Source organism: Mchenga conophoros, linkage group LG7, assembly GCF_057382185.1.
Source record: "Mchenga conophoros isolate Kocher_MC1m ecotype Shallow Benthic linkage group LG7, M_conophoros_male_GT1.1, whole genome shotgun sequence".
Lineage (NCBI taxonomy): Eukaryota > Metazoa > Chordata > Actinopteri > Cichliformes > Cichlidae > Mchenga > Mchenga conophoros.
Genome location: NC_140532.1, coordinates 24802990 through 24825623, shown reverse-complemented (window position 1 = coordinate 24825623; position 22634 = coordinate 24802990). Strand labels below are relative to the sequence as shown.

Genomic DNA, 22634 nt, shown 5'->3' with positions numbered 1-22634 from the left:
GCCACGGCACCTTAATGTATCTTGCAAAGATGAAGGAATGCTTTTCTTTTGTTTTTCTTCACACTGTAACACATTGTGTTTGTGCGCGTGGGCCACCATGTTCTTATTCATTTACACCGTTGCATCCTAGCATTTTCAATGCAGCATTATAAATACTGTAGTCACAATATTGCATATATACAATAAAAAGTTAATGTTTTGTAAGAAAAATACGCTTTTTTTTTTTTTGCAAAAGAAAATGGTTAGGTTTGATCAATAACATAATTTTTGGGGCACAAGTAGTATTTTCAAATGACATTTGCAAAGGTATCTAAAGACATCCCAAAAAGTTGGTTCTGTTCATCTGGAGGTAGCGTTTTTAGTTGGAGAAAACGTGTCACCACTCATCCAAGTCACTTCTGTCTTAGCAGCCTGCAGGTTTCTCCACCCTTATAAACAGTACATTTGCTCAATGACTGAAACAAGCACCACTAGTGAACACTGAGCTGTGAGGTCAGTTCCTTGATCTGAACACAGTTTAGATCAACACAGTTAATGGCAGCAGCTTCACACAGTCATCAACCACATGTACAAGAAATTCAATAATATATATGAAAAAAAACGAACAATAATCATGAAATGCATATCCATTCATTCTGACTTTGACCTCAGAGGCTAGTATAGTATAGTTTATTTTGCATCTGCAGAGATTTATGGATTCTAATATGAATACAAACATTAATTAAGAACTTGTCTGATTCATTGGAATCAGAAATGGTAAAATACAGCTGAAAACCCTTTTCAGTCCAAACCTTGTTCACCTAATCACACACTTACCCACAAATAGTTTGACACGCAGTCTGTAGTAGCCAAGCTTTGAACCGCTAACCTTTACCTTTTCAGTCATTTCCACCCCACAACTTAAAAGTGACAGTTAACAGTAAAAACCAAGAAAATGTTACTTAAGTCAGCACACAATTCACAGTAAAAGAATACAGATTAGATCGAATTTACTTTTGTCAAACACCAGCAACAACCTTTTCATCTCTTGAAGATGCTCCTGAAGAGGTTTGTGGCTCTTGGACTGGGACTATTTGCTGTGTAACGGCACAAAACTACCCAGTCCTGAAAGTCAAGCTGTCACCTCAGTTAGACAGAGAGAGAAGGGGGAAAGTCTAGACTAGGTATATAAAATGAGTGAAAGAAAAGAGGGAAGCTAGAGTTGAGGGGTCAGAGGTCACCTACAGGCAGTGGAAACAAAAAAGGGTGAATGTCAGAACAAAGGCAGTAATTGAAGGCAGGCACTGTATCACTCTCACACAGTTTGAGAACAACTATTCTGTCTGTGCCTAACTAAGGATCATTTAAAAAAACAAAACAAAACTTCAAACAGGTTTTCTCAAATATGCGTACAGTGTCTGATTTCACCAACAATACCTTTATTGTTCATTGTGGAAGCATTTTTGACTCAGTAGCAGCTGCATGTTGGCTACATATGGAAAGCATGATGCAGCAGTACCCTGCGTAGTAATTACAGTTCTCTGTGGTTGTTTTATGTTCACCTCAAAGGACGGTTTGTTCAGTAAAAAAAAAAAAGCATGGCCAACTCAACGGTAAGCAAAGGACGTAAAGAAGAGTAAATGAATTCTGATAATATAGCTTTATTACACTGACAGAATTCAACTGACATTACATAGGAACATGTACCTTCAGGATTTTTTGTATAGACGAATTCACACACACACACACACACACACACACACACACACACACACACACGCACGCACGCACGCACGCACACACAGAACAGACAGTGTTAAAAACAAACAAAGCATCAGAAAATCACATGATCTAAGAGACAGCAGTCTTTGAGTTTTGTGAGGCGGCTCCAGTTTGTACAACATTCTATATCGTTTTCAAGATGATTTACCAGCAATGAAGCTAAACGAGCATCCACACAGACCCACAACGAATCCACACGTCTCTGTCTGTATTTACCTAATGGCAGTGGTTCATATACAAGTGGTTTTAATCATTGTTTGTGGCATGATTCACTCACCCCTGGTCACCCCAGCGAAGAAGAGGCTCATCATCAATACAAAAATATAGTACAGCAATTTTCTTGTCATAGCAAACATTCATAACTGTCCATTAATGGCCCAATCATATCAGCGGCCATTCAGATTTTTTTTTTTAAACAACAACGTACAAGCAAAAAACAAAAATCTGCTACATATAGCAATGTTAAAATGGACACTGACCACATGAGTGAAGTTTTAGCCCATTGGTGACAAATTACTCGAATTGAGAGCTAACCAATTAAAAAAATCAAACTGCTGCATTTCTGACAATCTGGTTTTCTTTTTTCAGGAAACCATTTAATTCCATTAATTTCAGCACACCGTATAATTCAAATTCAAGTTGTATATTCCAGTATAACACAAAAAGAAGTCATTTCTTGTTATATAATGGTCATCACAAATGTCACCACTTGGATTTAGGGACTTGAGTAAATTACAATGGCAAATTGATGCAGCAATACGTTTTTATACATTTGACTAACTGGCACATTCAAACAGAACAGAACATTTAAAATAGTGTTAGCCCAGCCTCTGTCCAGGCTGTACCCTGCCTCTTGCTCTAGCTGGGAGAGAAGCTTTGAGGCAGGTACCAATGTTCAATGCTTCTGTTCATATATATATACAGTATACTCAGAAATACAACCTAAAGATATAATACTGGGGCTGTTGTTGTTGTTGTGTATTCCACAAACACAACTTGCACAGAGACAAAACCCGACCATTTCTTGAGCTGCGATGCTACTCTGCTACATATCCTGCACAGTGTGGTGAGAGAACTGCATCTCCGAACCCATGCTCTCCAGAATAAACAGAAAGAAAAGGATGAAAATTTTCTACAATTCTTCAAGTATCTTGTTCTTGCATTACAGACTGTAAAAAAACAAAACAAAACAAAAAACCAATTTATACTGGGTTCTACACAGCAATACCAATATGTTGGTAATAAGCTAATATTAGCTTATAACATCGGTCCAGCATCATATTGGTCTGACTCTAATTTTTAGATTGTGCTGAAATGAATAGAAGTAAATGGAATGAAATATCAAACCCTATCACATGCTTCTCAGAAAGTCTAAATTGTACATCATTTGTAGTCAAGAGGCAACAGATTTTTTCAAATACACGGGTAGGGTTGTTAAACATCAAAACAGAGCGATCATAAAAGAATATACAGCGGTCAGTTACAGTCAGATAAAATGACAGTCCTGTTTTGAAGCCAGACAAACACAGGGACTCTTTGAAGTGCGATAACTTGAGATTCTTCAGAGCACAACAAAAAATTTAAAAGTTATTCAAGGCATCAAAATATGAGCTTTGATTGAATGAATTAAATGTGAGATAAAAAACCTTGTGGCTGCGAACCCGTTTTATCAGCTACACTGTACACAGTTTTTCTGTCAATAAAATGCAAGCCGTACGAAACAGATGCTCGACATACAGTAAGCAACAACAACAAAACTCCCTGGACTTGCACGGTTCTCATTTATTACTCTTACTTCCAAGAAAACATCAAAGTGAGCTGCATTTTTATTTATTCATTTTTTGATATATAAGTTTCAAGTTGAAAAAAAAAAGGCTTTTATTTCACCACCAGAAACATCTGGGGATTCCCCACAGGTGAAACACATTTCTGAAAGGGGAATTTTTACCCATCAGAAAGCTAGTGGTCCAAAGACAATTACACAAATAAAGCATCCAGTGATCTGCACACAGGCAGCAGAATTTGTACACATCCCACTGTACACTTACACACTGCCACTAACCTCCAGTATGCCTCAGTTTACACACCCGAGGCAGAAAACCCATCAGAGCACAGGCTAGATTGTCTCTCAGGTAACATGAAGTCATGTTTACGGTTTGTGGAGGTGTGACTTTTATATATATAACATGACTACGTGGCCATTTGTCACTCATTCACATTACAGATGCAGTAAAGGTCTGAGCCACATCCACTCATTGAAGCACATGCCACCCACAGAGGAGTAGAAAGCTACCCTGGTTTGTGTGTGGGTGCATCAGTCACTGAGATGTGCTTCTTCGATGGCCGTTTTGTCTACCGGAAATCTCCAAGGAGGCATTGTAGTTGTCTTGTACACGATGGAGGACGTTTGACCTCTTGCTCCTCTGGGTCAATGAAAGGTCAGAAAAGATTGACAAAAGTTGAAAAGGTCAGCCCTAAAGTTCTTGGAGACCACTGTCATTTGGTGACGCTTGAGAAGGTCAAAGGGCCACAATCAATGCACAGTGAGTGAAAGGTCTGTTTTCCCTCAGCATGCAGTGTCCAGTGTTTGGCAAATACATACAGTAGTTCTCAAACAGAGTCTTCATCACCTCACCTTTTCTTCCTTGCTTCATCCCTCCTTCCGAGTCTCATCCATCATCCGCTCCCTTTTCCCTTTTCAGGTGCAGCAGTCTTGGGCCACCTGACAGAAGAGTGGGGAGCGGGATGGCAGGGAAGTGGATGTTGAAGGCTCAGAGGAGGATGAGGAGGAGGAAACGGTGGAGGAGAGGAGGGAGGGGTAGGGGCTCATCTTGTCTATGTTGACGTACGTGGTGTTGAGCAGGACGTAGTGCTCGCCGCTGAAACTGGAGAAGATGGCAGAGATGCGGGAAACCAGCTCAGAGAATGAGGGCCGTCGTTCAGGCTTTGGGTGCCAACACTCGATCATGACCGTGTAGCTAAAAGCAGAGAAGAGAGACATTAAATCATGATGAAGGCAGGACATTACCATGTGGTTACACCTGTACACTGTACAGTGATTTGGCAAAATGTTTGAAATGTCAAAAGCTAGCATCTGAGATGTAGAGTGTAAAGACTTAAAAGCTGCTGTATTGATGTGGGTATATTATATGTAATTGCTCCTCTCTAAGAAGTCTTTGTTTATGTGGCTTCTGAAATAACTTGCACAGCAGTAGAGCCTGACTGATTCAGGATTTCTAGGGTGAAAAGAAATCTATGTATGTATGTTTGTTATATGTATAAGCTATGTGATGGACAAGATATCAAAACAGCCCACAGGACCTTTCTGATTGTTTTTATTTATACATATGTCTGTAAGAGGCCAAAATTCACTCATAATATCCGCCATGATATGATGTAATGGTTGGGCTCTACAAAAGAGGAAAATTAATTTACACTAATTGGAGACAAATGCTTACTTTACAAATTCTCTAAAGTTGTTTTATTTTTTTTTTTTGAAGAAGTGCCAATTTAGAAAACCAGTGTATGAGGGCAGCCCAAAAAAATTGCGCAAACACAAACACTTAGTGATTGTTCTGTACCGAGTCTGATTGCTGTTTATTTATGTCCATTAGCGACGAGGCATTTCTTTCTACAAACACAAGAGGTGAATTCTTGGTCACGGGAAACGTGAACTGTGTAGCCCCTGCTACAAAAAAAGCATTAGAAGGTGTTTGTAATGTTTGATATTTCTGTAATATAAATAGATATTGTAAACATCTTTTTGGGCGGACAAATCACGTGATCTGTTGTTATGTGGCCCAGCAAATAAGTGGTGGGCTCCCAGCAATCCTAGCAGTTTAGTCAGTTCTGGAGATCTTGAATGTGACTTTGGTTAAGTTATTGCATATTTTTTCTTGGTGTAATGACTTTATTTATTATATTGTAGCTCTAAAATATCCATTTTTATTATTTGCACCAAAGCAAAATAACCATAAAACCCCCCAAAACAATTTAATGTTAAGACTTCAGGAACTAACACCTCCTTATTAACGAGTCTGCCATAATCTGGGACCCAAAACATCCTGTGAACACTCGTGGATGAAACATTGCACAAATATTTGCAGATGTGCATCATCTCCTGACGTCTGTTTAATTTATAGCTTGGGAAATTTGGGCCTCTGCCTCCTCACCTGAACACTCCCATTCCCCTCTAACGTCCACACACACTATGCACCTTATGATGTTATCTGGGATGTATGAGATCATTCTTGGCATTTGCTTCACAGGCCAGAGTTTAATGGATAAGAGCAAGTGTTAAGTGAGCTTTGCTGAAAATGACTGAGTTTAAAAAAAAAAAAAAAAAAGGATTTTCTTTTGTTATTTTAAGAGTTTCAGGTAAGTTTGCTTGAAACAGTCTAAACAGTCCTGGTTTGACAAGTGATTGGCAGCAGTTCCAATGTGAACTGTTCCAAAGAAAACTGGAAAAACTCGACTGTGTCAAGAGAAAAGGTTTTCTTAACACTTCCAGTAACTCTTTCACTAATGGGTCAGCACTTCACATACCACAGCAACAAGTGCTCAGCAATCAGAATCAAGAAGCCTTTAGAAAAGAAATGTTGTACTCGCACTGGTTTTCCATTTAAATTAACTTCTGCATACTGTATGTGCGCACACTCACAGGGCATCAGGGCAGAACTCGGGCTGCAGCAGCCTCCTCCCCTGCAGGAGGAACACCGTGATGTCGAAGGAGTTCACATCAGAATACGGCGGAGCTCCGCGGGTCATGAGTTCCCATAGCAATACGCCAAAAGACCACTACATGGAGAGAGTTTCATTGTTATCCCTTTAATGACATACTTGTTGTTCTGATGTAAACAGTTAAACACTGCTAAAAAGTCCTCACCACGTCTGATTTGGTGGTAAACTTGTGCGTCTGCAGACTCTCCAGAGCCATCCATTTAACGGGCAGCTTGACTCCACTCTTGTTGTGAACGCTGTAATACTCTTTGTCATAAACATCTCTGGCCAGGCCGAAGTCTGCCACCTTTACTGTGTAGCTCTCATCCAGCCTGTCGGGGAAAACACGAAATGCCTTTTTTACTTCATTTTAACAATAACTGAAATAATTAACTTATTACTATACTAATTATAGTATTATAGTACTATTTTCTTTGACTATTTTCTACTTGCCATTGTTATAAGGTACTTATTCTACTCTTTATTGCTCTCTTGATTCTGTCTCTTCCCACCTGTATTTACTTCTATTTTCTGCTGTGTTGTGCCTTTTTATATTTAAAACACCATCACTTGATGCTAAATGAGTAAATGCCAGCTCACATGCAGTTCCTGGCAGCCAGGTCTCGGTGGACAAACTTCTTGCTGGCCAGATACTCCATCCCTCTGGCCACCTGCAGCCCAAAGCCCATCAGGTCCTTAACTGTTGGGTTCTGGAAGAATCAATTACAGTCACCTTGTTGCACATCATCAAACTTGTGAAATGTGTCTTGAAATGAACTAAAGTTCTGGTGCAGAAATTTGCAACATGCTTATATGTGGGCCCTTACATGTCCCTCATCACGGATGAAGTTGCGCAGGTCGCCGTGTTTCATATACGGAAGAACCACCAGGGGTGAGCCCTCTGGCGGAAGGCAGATACCCAACAGGGAGAGAACGTTGGGGTGGCTGAAGTCCTTCATGATGATCCCCTCCTTCAGGAACTGAGACACCTCTTCCAAGTCTGTGATGCCTGATAAGAAAAAAACAAGTTGACATCATTTTCATGTTAGCTTAGTTAGTTTTTGACTTTTATCATGAAACATTTCTAAAATTCCCCCCGTAAAGTCAAAATAAAATACAGTTAAAGGGGACCTATTGTGGTTTTCTTTTTTAAATTATGAATGGGTCATTCTTACTATTCGGTGCCATTTGAGTCCTAATGACATAATATGGTATATTTAGTGTAAAACTTGTCTAATGCTTATTTCTAAACCATTTTCTTGTATGTTTAACCCCCCTCTACCATAGAACACATTGATATATACACAGGATAAATACATTAAAAGTAAATTACTTTTATTTTAGCACAAGTCACTAAAGTACTATGTCCCCAGTCATGCTTGCTCGACTTCAGTTACAAATATAACTTAAAAAAAAAAAAAACTAGATTTTTCATCATTTCTGGATTGGCTTATTTCTAATGTTCCTCATCAAATGTTCTTTTTTATTATTAATGCATGTTTAATACTTAAAATCTTTAAAAAATGTTGTGTCCCTGAATCAACTGTCACCCCTGTTACTCTGATAAGAATTCCATAGAACACATCACCTGATTATTCTTTTAGTCACATGACACTCCCGGATGTAACATATTTTGGAGGGAAAACTTTCAAGAAGAAGACGAGTAAGTACCACTCTTTAATCAACCCTTTTTTCAATGTTTTAGCAAGATTTTGTAATGTGGCAAAGCATAACACGTCCAACCTGTTACGCTTATTAATAGTGGAAACAATTTTTTTTTTGTAATTTTTATAATATGGCTAATAAACATGTTAAAAATGGTTCTTAGTGGTCACCATGTACTAGCTTGTTGTTCATCATACTAGTAGTAATGGCTAAGTTTAGCATAAAATCTCCCCCCTGTTACCGTCACCCCTGTTATTGCTATGCACTGTAACAGGGGGGACACATGGTAACAGGGGGGACGTAAGATGATAGAAGTTTAGTTTTTGGGTTGATTGCAAGCAGAAAATAAAGGCCTTCTTCTTAAGAGATGACGTCAGTCGGATGACAACAGGACGAAAGCAAACTGTAACTCAAAAGAAAATAAAAAAACAGAAACGTTTGCTAACTGATTCACTGAAGAATCTGCACCATAAGTTTCTTTCAGAAACTGAGCATCAGGTCTCATATTCTTGTTTCTGCACCTTAAGACCATTTTGGGTTGTGGTGCCCACAGAAGCTAATCGTGAAACCTGTCAGTGCAGGACACATGAGAACTTACAGTTCATGGCCAATGCCCTGTACGTCCAAGGTCTGTCAGCAACAAAACACATTGAAGAGATGGTAGATGCAACAATGTGTGATGCTAAATCCAAAGTCTGTGCATACGGTGAGTGCAAAGACTGTTTCAGTACAACACACACACTCTTGAGACCTCCTAACAGCACAGAGATAGCCTTTACCAAGTGGTCTCTAGAAGAGAATGAAAAATTAAATGATGGAGAGGTATCTGGTAAAAAGTCAACAATTACAGTGAAGACAACTGTCATGACAACAGAGGATGCACTTGCAGGGGAATTTCATGACGGACTACTCAGATTTAGGCGGCACGTCTTTAATATCCGATGGCAGTATAGGGCCTACAGACAACTGAGAGAAAATTTGAGAAACGATGAATGTCTGCTACATGTAGATTTTAGTGAGAACTACTCCTGTAAGTATTCTCAAGAAGTACAAGCAGTCCACTTCGGAGGGTCACACCAGCAGGCAACCCTACATACTGGAGTACTGTACACTGCAGCTGAACAGTCACCAGTAACATTCTGCTCTATCTCACCTTCCAGGCGGCATGATCCCCCTGCGATATGGGCCCATCTTGACCCTGTGTTAGACATGATCAGAGAAAGATACCCTCTTATCAAACACCTCCATGTCTTCAGCGATGGTCCAGCTACACAATACAAACAAAAGGGCAACTTTTACCTGCTCTCAAAAGAGCCATTCAAAAAAGGGTTCAAAAACATCAGCTGGAACTTTTTTGAGGCCAGCCATGGAAAGGGGGCTCCAGATGGTATTGGAGCCACCCTTAAAAGGTCAGCTGACACAATTGTCCGCCATGGAGGAGATATCCCCAACGCAGAAGCTATGTTTCACAAGCTGAGAGACATGGGCACTTCAGTGGAACTTTTTTTTGTGGGAGAAGATGATGTTGAGAGGAAAGTAAAAGAAATTATTGATGGACCGACACTTGTGCCTGTCAAAGGAACCATGAAAATCCACCAAGTACTCAGTTTCTCTCCAGGAACAATAAAATAGAGGGACATAACCTGCCTTTGCCAGGCAGACAAAGGTGTACTGGACTGTGAATGCTATGGCCTGAAGGAGATAAGCCTTAGTCAAGAGGCAAGTCCACATTGCACTGAGGGACCAACCCGGCCTGAGAACATCACAAAAGATCATATTGGTCAGTGGTGCATTATCAACTACGATGGTGAACCCTACCCAGGAATCATTCTGGAGGTTGAAGAGGATGTTAAAGTGAAATGCATGCACAAGAACGGGACCAACAAGTTCCACTGGCCAAGTCCATGTGAGGACATAACCTGGTATAGGGATGACCAGGTTGTGTGTCTGATGAAAGAACCAACACCTTTGAATAAGAGGTCAGTTCAGCTGGAGAGGAAAGTGTGGGATTTCGTTGAAAAAAACTGGAGTTGCTGGTCTGTTGCATAGGTAAAATGTGTGAGAAAAATGTTCATTATGTTGGGTGTACAGTGAAAATTTGCTTGTTTAATGTGGACATGTATCTACCTGTGTTGGTTGGACGGGCATGGTGAAGGTGTTCAAAGTTTCTTTAAGGTGGTATTTTTTGTCACTGATGTTATGTCCACCCTGTTACCTCCTGTCCACCCTGTTTCTCCTCTGTCCACCCTGTTTCCTGTGTGTTTCTTTTGTTAATTAAATCAAATCAACAAACTTAATGCATGTCTCTTTGGTTATTGGGAGGGAATGAATCAGCAAAATTAAGCTACTTAAAAATGGAGCCAATTTTTTTTTTATATTCCCTTTGAATCTAAAAACAATCTTTTGAAATTACACTGTGTCTTAAAACTGAACCTGTCTTCTTTCAATATAATGCTTGTTTAAAATACTTCCTTGAAATTTTCTTGCAGATTTTAAAAAGGGACATTGTAGCTTTTAGAAAATGTAAATATTACTATAACTGTGTATTCAAAACAGTTATTAATAGAAAATTGAATGTCCTGTAACAGGGTGGACATTTGGCACGTCATGGGTAAAGACTTTGATTTTAAAAAATATTATAATATAATATCCTTAGCTGGACCAATACATTTTTCTTATAGGTTGAAAATCCCTCTTTTAGATGAAATGTTAAAATAATTCAAAATTTTGTATTTTTTGATGAAGAGTGATCACACTGAAATGGCACCGAATAGTAGGAATGACCCGAATACAGCCGTTCATCCCCACCCATCTTATGATCAACCCTTCTGTTTGAACTGGGCAGCCAATGAGAAGAAAGTTGGCTTAAGGGGAGAGGAGCTAAAATAGCTTATTTCACACTAAAAACATGAATTTAGTTGCTGCATCAAGGCCCAGAATAAAATAAAAAGATTAAGGGGCTGAATTGGCCCTCTTTAAATGTTTTCTTTGTTTATGAACATTTGACATTTGGAAACTGGCAGGAATGATAATTGTATGATAAGGTGCAACTCTCCTGTCATGATATCAGTGGGAAGCCCTTCCTTAGATACCTTTGGGGAAAGAGAATGCTGATAGAAACCCATCTAAGAAAACACCCTCCCTGAAGATTCACCCCAGACTTGACCCATTCCCATTTGCCAATTGCATCCCTGCTTCTGGTGTCTTGCACTTTAGCCCTGCTGACTTTGCTATAATCTAGTTAGAAATGGAAGCTCTTTAGCCTTCAGCTGAGGTTAGACCCCAAAGGCAGAAAGAGAAGACATTTGATTTCAGTTTTGATTCTCAAGTTTTTCTGTGAGGAGAATGTCTCTATTACATAAACTACTCGTGCTTGTCATAAAACATATTTGCCATTCAACTAGATATCATAGTAACAGCTACATTAGGATAAAGGAATCAGTTTAAGCTACTGACTGCAACAAAATTGAATTGCACGTTCACTACAATTGTCCTACCACCGAAAATTATCCTACTACCTCTTATCCTACCATCCTTGTGGTTTGTGTCCCCCAGCAGCTGCACAGGTCCTTTCCCCATATTGTTCCTGCATCAATCTCCCTTGCTGCAACTGACAGGTTACACGATTAGCCGGGACCCTAATGCTGTCCTCACTATCGAATGCTCATTCATCACCATCATTTCAAGCCCGAAAAGGATTCAGGCTTCTGATGAGATGAGATCTTTAATGCCATTGGGAGCGCGGTGATATCATACAATAAGTATGCAATATAATATAACTAGATGAATGATTGAATAACTGTAGCTGGATGCAAATCCGTTTTGACAACAACAGTGTCTTTAGTCTGTGTGTGCCGGGTGAAGGAGGGGTCATGATGCATTTTAACCAGGGAAGCTTCAGTTTGCACACACCTGACTCTTATTTATTAATTACATTTACTTGGAGTGAGATTTTCAGAGTGAGACACATGGTTATGCTCCTTGGAGCACTCCAATGGCATTTGTTTACATACTGTACATATTTTCTGAATTAGGCTCTTGAGGCCTAAATATTGGGTTAAAAGTCACAAAAGTGGTTGTCTTTTTACCTGGATAAAGCACTGTGGTAACTTTGAGTGAACCCATAAGCTGGTTGGGAGCAGGTTAAACTACTCTATCCAAACTCTGTGTCATATTGTCAGAGAGTGTATTAATTAGGTGATGCAGAAGATTGATCTGGAGTCCATCTGCTTCAAAATTTAACGTTGTGCATTCAGAGGTGTTCTTCTTGGTTGTAACGAGTGGTTATTTGAGTTACTGTTGCCTCAGCTTGAAGCAATCTGGCCATTCTTTTCTGACTTCTGACAACAAAATGACATTTTCCCCACCGCCCCATTGTTTCTTTTTTGGTTCATTCACTGAAAAGGTTGTGTAGTTGCTGATTACACATTTGCATTAATGAGCAGCAGAGGTATTCCTAATGAAGTGGTTTTGGTGTATATGTGTGTATTTGTATACAAGTTCATTGAAATGCAGGCACCTTATTCAAGCTTAAGGATAGCTGATAAAGAACATAGTAACGGTGAGGTGAGAAACAGTACCATTGGTTTAATAATTTAAAAAATGTGCAATTAAATATTTCACTTATCACTGTTGGAAAGAAAACACTATAGAAAGAAATAAAAAAACTGAAAGACCCTCCACCCGCCAAAAAACACCATAAAACCAAAGCTAACACATTGATGAAAAAAAACCTGTACTTACGGTTCAGGGACTTGACGGCACAGTGTAGCTTCTGCCCGTCTGGCTCAAGCAGCGTTCCGTGAAAAACACAGCCGAAATGGCCTGCAGGTTACAACACGACGTACAGCATTAGTCAGTCATCATCGGGGAAATGAAAACCTCGTGTTTAAACCTGTAAAGGACTAACAAATAGCACTTCTTTACCCCACACAAATGACAGTGATAAATGGGATGCAACACTTTCAGGTCCAATGACAATAGGATCCAGCTGTGATGGAGGCCACACCATTAGTGGTAATAGATCTGTTACCACTGTGCCATAAAACAATGATTTAATCACAAACTTGGCTAGAAAACAGTTAAGAGTTTGTTAAGGTCATGCTTCTATAATGGGTTACTGGAACCCTTGAGGCCCAAGCTGACATAAAATTTGACGATCCTACTTTTCACCGTGACTCAGAAACATAACAAAAGCATGAAGGTGAAATTTGGCGGTCCATCAAAGCAAACTGAGACAAGCAGATTCCAATTGCTTGCGCGCGTGTCTGTGAATGTAATTTAGGTCAGATATTCTGCTTCATGGCTTGATGTACTCATAGATTCAGTCGGTAAACCGCAGTTTCTAAATCTTACCCATAAATGGACACCCCCCACCCCAACTAAATTAGCCACTTAGCATTCATCGATCAATGAATATCATGGTTTAAATAAGCCTTTGTCTCGAAAGAATGATTTTAGCCATGTGCACCCTTTTAATCGGCCTCACAGCAGTACCAGGAATAACAAACATGTCTGCATACATACAAAAATGAAATTTTGGTGCAACAGCATCGAGGTGATTTGATTGATCCATGGAGAAAAAAAAAAAGAAGAAATAGCCTCTCTCGTGTGTTTCACACTCGAAACAGCAAATTCACCATCACACTAAACCTTAGACCTCCAAGTAACTCAGTATTCATTAGCACCCCGTATAAGCTCATAACCAGTGCCAAACCCGCTTGAGTTATTATACATTTTATTGAATTATAACTCTGCTTTAAGACATGAAGGCCTGCCCCAGACGGGGAGGGGTGCAGGAATTAAATAAGCGCGGCGTGCTTCTATCACGTCCTTGCAGATGGCTGGTGTTGGATTACAACTCTCAACAATGGATCCTGGGAATACTAGCTGTGAACAAATCATCCTACGCCACTTTGAAAAACTCCAGCCACCAAATCCAGACTTCAGGGGATAATTCAGCCAAGGGGGCAGAGGGCTGTTGTGGGTGACACGGAGGGGTTTGGGTCTTTTTCTCCTCTTGAAACTGAATTTGATCTGCGACTGTGAGCCGCCTACTTAAATGTCACCATGTGAAGTGATTTTGTGTCTGCATGTCAGGGTTGCGGTTTGATAATGCAGGCAATTAAAACCTTTGTGGGTAACTTTAACTTTTGTATAGCTTAACATAAATCCTAAATATATTCTTGCGTTACAACAACCACAATCTTGAAAATTGCTCATAATTTTTTTTACAGTATTATTTCTCTATTTCAGAAAAACAGGTTTAAGTTACACATGTGTATAGAAATGTTGAGATTGGTGAATGCTAAATGGACTGTGATGTCTATACGCTGATGGAACATAAAGGTAAATAAACACATCTCAATAGAAGACAACCTTGAACCTTACTAAAAAAGTATACATAGATGCAATAGAGTGAATGTTTTATAACAGAGCTAATTGGAGAGTGGTGTAATGGTGCAGTGGTTAGCACTCTCACAGCAAAAGGCTTCTGTGTCTGGACCTAAAAGTAAAGTAAAGTAATGAAACGTAATGTAGAGCTGAGTATATATATAACATAATGGAACTTAGCTAAATGGAACATAGCCTATTGTAACGTACCGTGGCGTAATGTAATGTAGCATAACGTAACATAGCGTAGCATAATGGATGTAACATAACAAAATGTAAATCCAAAACTGTTCAGTTCTTGTTACGACTGACAAAAACAAGTCAATCTCCACAAACTTCCTGTTAAAAGAACCACATAATACAAATTTAGATTGTGTTACTTTGGCTGTGTTCATCTTGTATATATCTGGGTGTTAATTTGTGACCGACCACAAAGGCATAGCAAATGGATTGATTTTTATGCCTCGAGTCCAGATACTTTTTTATTTTCTCTATAAATGCAAACTGACACTGGACCAAGACTGCGAGATTATAAACACTGGCGCTGTTTTGAGGTCAATTTAATCACCCTTGTATTGTGTATATTATATATAGTGTGCACTATTTCATCAGAGTGCACAATTTAGGCATGCTGTACAACACTAACAACAGTTCATTTTGATTTCAGGTTAGTGCTTTTGGTGAGTACTTAATTATCACTGCATTTTTGAATGGTCACAATGATAATGGATGCTCATTTCCAGCTGCGGAAAACAGCTGAAATGAATCAATCTATCATTATTTTTCATTTCCTTGCATCAATGCAAGGAAAGGAACACATCCTTTATGTGTTCATTAAAAGATTTGACACAGCAGTTTGCACTAGATCTTCATACACAACAGTTTCTACACAATGAAATGTTTGCTTCTCACCTCTGCCGATGACCTGGTTGAGATGGAGAAGCAGCCGCTCCCTGGCGATCACCACGTGCTGCACTTCAGTCAGTAGGTCTGGGTGGAGGCAGGATGGGTCGATGTGGACCGGCGCCATTAGCAGGGGTGATACCAAATCGCCATCCATCCCCATTCCCATCCCCAGACCCATCCCTATCCCACCTCCTAAGGCACCCAGTCTGGGAGACAGCAGTTCCCCATTGCCCCCATAAATAGGAGGAGCTGCTCGGCATGTCTCGGGCCTGTCGGTGCCCTGATCTGGAGAAGCAAGGGACATGGTAGGGTCAGAGGTCAGTGACTGTATCAGCAGTGCCTCGAGATGTCAAATTGCAATATATGATCAGAGAAGGATGGCTATGAAGGCAGAAAGAAACTTAACACTGTAATTGAGGTCGACAGAGGAGGAAAAACAAAGGTTTTCTTCAATGATTATAGTAGAAGGAAAATGAATTCCAAACTACCCACATTTTATTTAAAAGCCAGAACAAAAAACAGCCAAACGGAGTGGACACAGCTGTTAAGCTCAGCTACTGATCCTACAACCAAACCTCCTCCTACAACCTGTCCCTGCGGGCAAGCTTTAGTTCATTAGTAAGTCTATCTTCTTAGATTTTAAGCCTTTCAAGTCACATTTTAGCAGCTGGAAAATAACTTTGACCATGACACTAAATATCATGATACAAGCCTCTCACAGCCTGAGGATGCAAACTGAGAGAACAAAAAACACAGTTTTAGAACCACAGTTTTGCCTGATGGTCAACAACTCTACAATCATCCACCAATTGTGTTGGCTGTGTGTTAGAAACAGGCCATGGTGACAGATTAAGAAAATGATAATTGCTTAAAATTAATGTGTTTGGAATGGTAATCTGTATCATGATAATACTTTTAAATTATTTGATTTTTATAGATAATAACTAATCAAATCAAATGCATTATCAAAGAATCAATCACAAACCAACAGAGAGATGACATAGCTCTTTAGAGCTCTTTAGTCTTTTTATTTCGGGAGATTTGACACAAATGGTTAATTACCTGTCTGTTTCTAGTGCTACAAAGAAAGCGTTTCTGCGGAGCAATAAAATGCTTCCTTGAAATGGACAAAAGTGCTTAATTCATCAAGGCAAGGGTTGTTAATTCACAGCATGTACAGTAAGGCATGCATGGCTAGCATTAGCGTTTAGCCCCACGGTGAGGGAAGCAGAGTAGATAGGAGGGAGAAAGGTGGAGTAGGAGAAGAGGTTGACAGGTGGGGAGGGGCTTATCTGGTTGACGTACCCTCCAGCAGGGTTGTTCTATAGTCGACTGACTCGTGGGAGACCATTTCGTTAGTGGGGCTGACACTCCTCGCGTTAGCCAGCCTGTCCAGATGCTGGATGTGACCCCGGCCATCATACCACACCTCAGACAGATCTAGAGACAAAGGGCAACGGGATGTAGAAAATGTAATGGAAAATTCAGTGGAATGGAAGGACGAGGAAGGACAGAAGGAGAGTAAAGATGGGTGTGTGGGGGTGGGTGGACAGGAGGGAGGTAGAGACGAATTACTGAGAAAGGCGAAGCATTTCCACCAGTGCGCCCCTCAGACAAACTTTTAAACGTCAAACCGACCAGGCAAAATGAAACCCAGCAGACACACATGCACACAGGTTAGAAGAAACACACTGAAGTTCATTTGCAATTATGTATTATATATGCAAATTATTAACACTTTTCTTAAATCATTGGTGAGCTGCTGCAATCTAATCAAACATTTTCAAGGAAAATGGCATTCTGGTCATTTAATAAACTGTCTGGATTTGTGAGTACATGTCATAATTAAAATAACATTTTGGAGCAGATAACATTAAAAATAATGGTGTTATGGTGATATCAAATGGCTCTAAGCCTCAAAACCCAGAGTGTCGTGGGCTCTGTGACCCTCTTTGGTCTTACCATCAATGTGTTTGTTCTTCTTCCACATCAGCAGCGATCCCAGCAGCAGCAACAGCAAGCTGACGCACACGCAGCCCACAACGAGGCCCGTGTAGTCCTGCTCTTGTGCCAGCGTCACCTTGCCAAGATGTCTGATGGAGTCTGCCTGACGCCACTGAAAATGGTTCATGGGATAAACAATATGATCAAACTGTCACTCACTAGAGGCCCCACTTTGTGCACTTTGTTTACTTTAAACAGTTTACACTTAATTAATTTAAAACTTTCTAATAAATATTACTTTCAGTATGACAATTAAAGTAGACATTTTTTCTCAAACAGTTACATGCTGGAAGAACGATGTAGCAGTGTTGGTGAGCAGCAGTGTTACCACTGTAAGTGTAATCGAGTTCCTGACATTTCAAATTGGAGACAGGGCTCATTATGCATAGTTTTTGTATGAATACAGCCTTTCTCACCATGTCTCAAGTTATCTTCCTGAAATAGCCTTGCAGCCCTTGCTCTATTGACAAATAGTTTTGCATTTATGTCATCATAAGAAGCAGGCATGTGTTTTCTCTTGTGTTGGCTCTGCTCTTTACTCTTTTGGGGTTTATTAACACACCTGACCATGAGGTTGACGAGCATTTTAAACGATAATTAAGTACCACTGGGTTGACTGATTTCCTGTACACGTTTTCACAGTTTTAGCAATTGCTTGAGGTAGCACCTCATTGTTCTGTGTTTCTACGACAAAGTGGGACCATTTAGGTCTTCGAAGGATGCTTTTACTGTATTTCTTAGTATAAAAGAAACGTTAAATGACCTGGGAGTGCTGTGATTACTTGAGCTGTAAGTGATACACTTCTTCAGAGTAACAACCTAACAAAAGATGAAAAAACTCATGACCTCTGCAGCCCAACACTGCTGGTGTGTGTGGACTGGAAACCACTGAAGAATCTGCTTCTAAATGTTAAACATGATCCCTCATCTTAAGCTTATTACAAATTAACTTTCCTACAGCTGCATAGGGTCATTTTTCTAATACTTATAGACTGCACTATGGTGTCTGTAGGAAGAAGCTTGAATAATAATGACTATCATAGCAGACATGATACATATGCAATGTCATGCATGCATATATGGCCATGCATGCCACAAAAGCTTTTAAAAACGTGAAGCTGGCACTCAGTCATACACACACACACACACACACACACACACACACACACACACACACACACACAGTCTGTTGCCACAGTCTGCAGCCAGATTACATCAGTGATATTGCTTCTGCCATTATTAGGTTCTGTGGAAATGAGGTTTCCACTGCTGCTTGCTGCTGCAGATGGGATGATGTGTGTGTGTGTTTGTGAGTGTGCGTGCCTGTCTGTCTGTGTGTGTAAATGAGACTGTCTGGACATGTCTGAAGGTAGGGGATATATGAATGCGAATATGTGTAAGTGTGTGTGTATGTGTGCGTGTGTTGCTGTCTGAAGGCTTGTGGCGCTGAAGGATATTGGCTGACCCTCCCCTGAGATAAAAGCTTTCCTCTGAAGTCCAGTTCACAAGTCAACAGTGATGAGCTAGATAGCTTTCGGTCTGGAGGCGAGTGGATGTTATCTCTAAGGATGACATGAAGAGGTCTATAGCTCAGCAAATTATATTAGTTTGCATCACAAGAGCGGGCATTTCTAAATCTACTATGATGATTGAAGGGCTGTTGGCTACAACGAAAAACACTCAAATTCTGGAGAAACAAATAATTGAGTTGTACTTTCTAAAATCTGTCGAGTAAGAACCTTAATGTGCCATATGATCATGGTGTGATATATGTTACTTTTATATCGAACAACATCACTTTTACGACACTTTGCAGTGTTGCAGGTTCATTTTCCAGCTAAAAATAGAAACTAAATATCTGCAAAATAATTCTGGACAGATTGTGGTCAGGTGTATACTGTTTTCTTTAACAATCCTGCATGTCAGGATAAAAACCAAACCTTGAAGTCCAAAGAACTACATGAGAAATTGCAGTTGAAATTGAAGGACAACAGTCATCAGGCAGTTGCATAAAACTCTAATAGGACTGTTCATCATCCAGCCAATACCACCACTGTAATGAAGCATGGGGATAGTAGCATCATGCTATAGGTTGATTCTCAACAGCACAAGCAGGGAGACAGGTCAGACGTGAGGGAAGGATGAATGCGGCCAAATAAAGAGAGATCATACGACTTGAAACTGTGGCCATGACAACACTGGAGTACCTTATCCAGACTTATGCCACAGAACATTTGTTGAAAGACATGATGTGACAGACTGATAGAGTTCAAGTCCAAACACAGTTGTGCAAAGCCTGCAGACTTACCCAAGAACATGCCAAAGGAGCCTCAAAAATGTATCAATTAAGAATCTGATATTTAAAAATGCAACATTTTTAATATGACCAAAACTCAGTGAGCACACTGGAGTGTATAGTAGGAGCAGAAGTGACCTCAGTGCTGATGTATATTCAAGTGACAAGACAGCTGGTGTTTGAGGCTGTTCACTCAACACACTGTGTAAAAGACTCTTTCTGAGCTGTTTTTTATTAGGGACTGCATTAGAGCAGACTTATTGAAGTTTCCTGTAAATGATCTGGAACACTGAAGGAATGTAGCGTTTCCCATGAGTCCTCCCAGCAGACAATGGACTAATGGCAAAATGGTGTGGTTAAAGCCAACTGATGGCTTCTACAGCGATGCTAATTTTCATTTTATAATTTCTGTTATTACTGCTACTACTAATAAATAATAATAATGATAATAAATGATATAAAAACAACTTAAACCTGAGTTAATTGGTATTAAAACAAAATGTAATGAAATGTAAATAAAATACTAATGGAAACAAAAAAAAAGCTGCACATAATCTCTCCATCTTTCATCAGAATATATTACTGCTCTGTGGCGAGTCACCCTCGTTTCCTTCAGAAGCAGGTGCTGTTATATGATATGATACCTTTTATTGCTGAAATTCCTCCTGTGAGCCCAATAATACAAACAGAGGGGAGCTTTCATAAAAATGCACCACAAGTGGTTTTATGGGCTTTTGTTGTATCAAATCTATTCACCTCAGAATAGCTTTTAGAATTGTTTCATCATCCTCGGGCATTTGTGCAGGTAGAATCAGGGTTATGACTAGGGATGGGGATCGTTTAGGTTTTATCCGATACCGGTGCCAAATCGGTACTTTTGAAACGGTGCCGGTGCTCAAACGGTGCTCAAACCGGTGCTTAAAGAATGGAGAACACAAAATTGGTCCAAAAACCTCTCATGTTCAGCTGTTTTTTGTAAAAAGATAACAATGTTAGCCTTTTCTGCAGCTATGGGGCATATATGGTATCACTCTTGGCTGGAAGCAGTGCTTAAACAATGGAAAAAACACAAACTTTGTCCAAAAACCTCTCATGTTTAGCTGTTTTCCACTTTTTCTTTGGTCATTTTAGCCTTTTTGGCCAGGGTGAAGGGAGTATCTGCCATCAAACAAGAAGACAGACGCATGTAGCTATGATGATGTTTGCTAGTTCACCTTACATGCATTAATGTAATAACGTGGTTAGCCTACTCAACGTAAATTAGCTACTCACGCAGAGAAGAACGGCTGCTGCCACCATCATCCGTCATCATTTCTGCTACACTGGCAGGGCTAGGGGCCAGGACTCTCCTCTTCGTGTTTTTGGGGGATGTTGCATAACAGGCAACCCACCCGCAGTAGATGTGCTCGGTGTGAGGTCTCGCAGCAAGCTATCAAATACGGCGCATTTCTCGGCTTTTAAAAAAAACGCTATGCATCGCCAGGTGTTTCATCGGATTTGAGGTGTTACCTCCTTTGACAGTATCACAGTATCAGCTTAAAGCACTTGTTGCAGGCTGCTGAGTTTGCATATTTTGCTGTGAAGTACAGCCAGACTTTTGACCGCTTCGCCTTGGACATTTTTAATCTGTAGCTCTGCTCTAACAGAACGTACGTACCTGGCCCCGCCTACTATCCTCGGAAACGTAAAATGATTGGCTAGAATCTAAAGTGTATCACAGCTCAGGAAAAAAAAGCACCGAAATAAAGCACCGAAATGTGCGCTGCTTTTCGGTCTGGTTACTACCGTTTATGTCAGAACCGGTGCCATCATGGCACCGGACACCGGTACCCATCCCTAGTTATGACCAGTAAGTAGCTGGTTTGTTACAACCAACATACTTCTTTATCTCTGGCCAATATTTCACTGGATGAGTGAGACAGGTCACGGCACCGTGCATTGTCTTTAAGGAAATGAATACAGACTGAAACATTTAGCTTGCTATTACTAGCAAGGGGGGGTTATGTGTAAGTCTGGTGTGTGGATGCATGTTTGTGTTGAACTCAGTGAAAAAAAGGTTTTATTAACTGAGGTGTTAACTGACTGTTGGACACTTTGAGTGGAGGTATAGAGATGTGCTGCCAGTGTACTTATACATGGTGTGGTTTCTCTACTTTTCTGCACTTGTGTCTAAATTTTTAATTCTAGGATTTTTGTAGGTTCATCCATCCATCCATCCTCGAGCCTATCCCAGCTGTCATAGGGTGAGGGGCGAGGTACACCCTGGACAGATCGCCAGTCTGTCGCAGGGCTAACACACAACCATTCATGCTCACATTCACTCGCGCATTCACACCTATGGGCAATTTGGATTAATCAATTAACCTATCCCCACAAACTGCATGTCTCGCATGCATGTTTTGTAGGTTTTAGGGACTAATGTGTAAGTGTTTATTTTTTGTTTTTTGACCATCGAAAAAACTAAAATCTGGCACATAGGGCTGGTAATAAACAGAATATAAATATCATTTTTATTGTTTTTATTCAAACTAAAACTTGATTCCATATTTGTGAAGCCATAACAACATCAGTCTCTTAGTGCCTGTGTAGTGCACATTTTTCTCACCTCCACCTGCAGCTCCTTGGCTGTGGCAACCTGTAGCTCAGTGGGTACGATGCACTGCAGAGTGTTTCCGACTAGAGTCAGACTCTCACAGCTGTGGTTGGAAACGGTGAGGACCTGACACTTCATTGCTTCCCTGTCCATCCGATCGCCCTGCAGTAGGGAGAACAGGGTTGGAAAGAGAGAAAAGAAGGATTAAGGAGGGAGCGAGAATAGGAAAAAGAAATGACATTTAAGATCAAAATTTTCCAAAGGTTGGTCAACTTGAAGATTGAAGTAGGACTCAAC

The 22634-nt window shown here is 40.2% G+C and overlaps 1 protein-coding gene across 2 annotated transcripts in view; it reads right to left on the bottom strand.

Moving 5' to 3' along the window:
- Positions 1-3575: 3575 nt before the first annotated feature.
- The window catches only part of met (MET proto-oncogene, receptor tyrosine kinase), a 68052-nt gene continuing 48993 nt past the window's right edge, over positions 3576-22634 (bottom strand). The window contains exons 12-21 of one of the 2 annotated variants that reach the window (XM_085283039.1): positions 22350-22499; positions 17407-17560; positions 16750-16884; positions 15451-15729; positions 12889-12969; positions 7308-7489; positions 7081-7190; positions 6647-6812; positions 6422-6558; positions 3576-4739 (exon numbers count right to left, since the gene is read on the bottom strand). In XM_085283039.1, the coding sequence (XP_085139165.1) occupies positions 4460-4739; positions 6422-6558; positions 6647-6812; positions 7081-7190; positions 7308-7489; positions 12889-12969; positions 15451-15729; positions 16750-16884; positions 17407-17560; positions 22350-22499 (1674 nt within the window). In that variant the 3' untranslated portion in view covers positions 3576-4459. The remainder of the gene's footprint in view (positions 4740-6421; positions 6559-6646; positions 6813-7080; positions 7191-7307; positions 7490-12888; positions 12970-15450; positions 15730-16749; positions 16885-17406; positions 17561-22349; positions 22500-22634) is intronic. The other variant, XM_085283040.1, reaches the window with a different exon arrangement.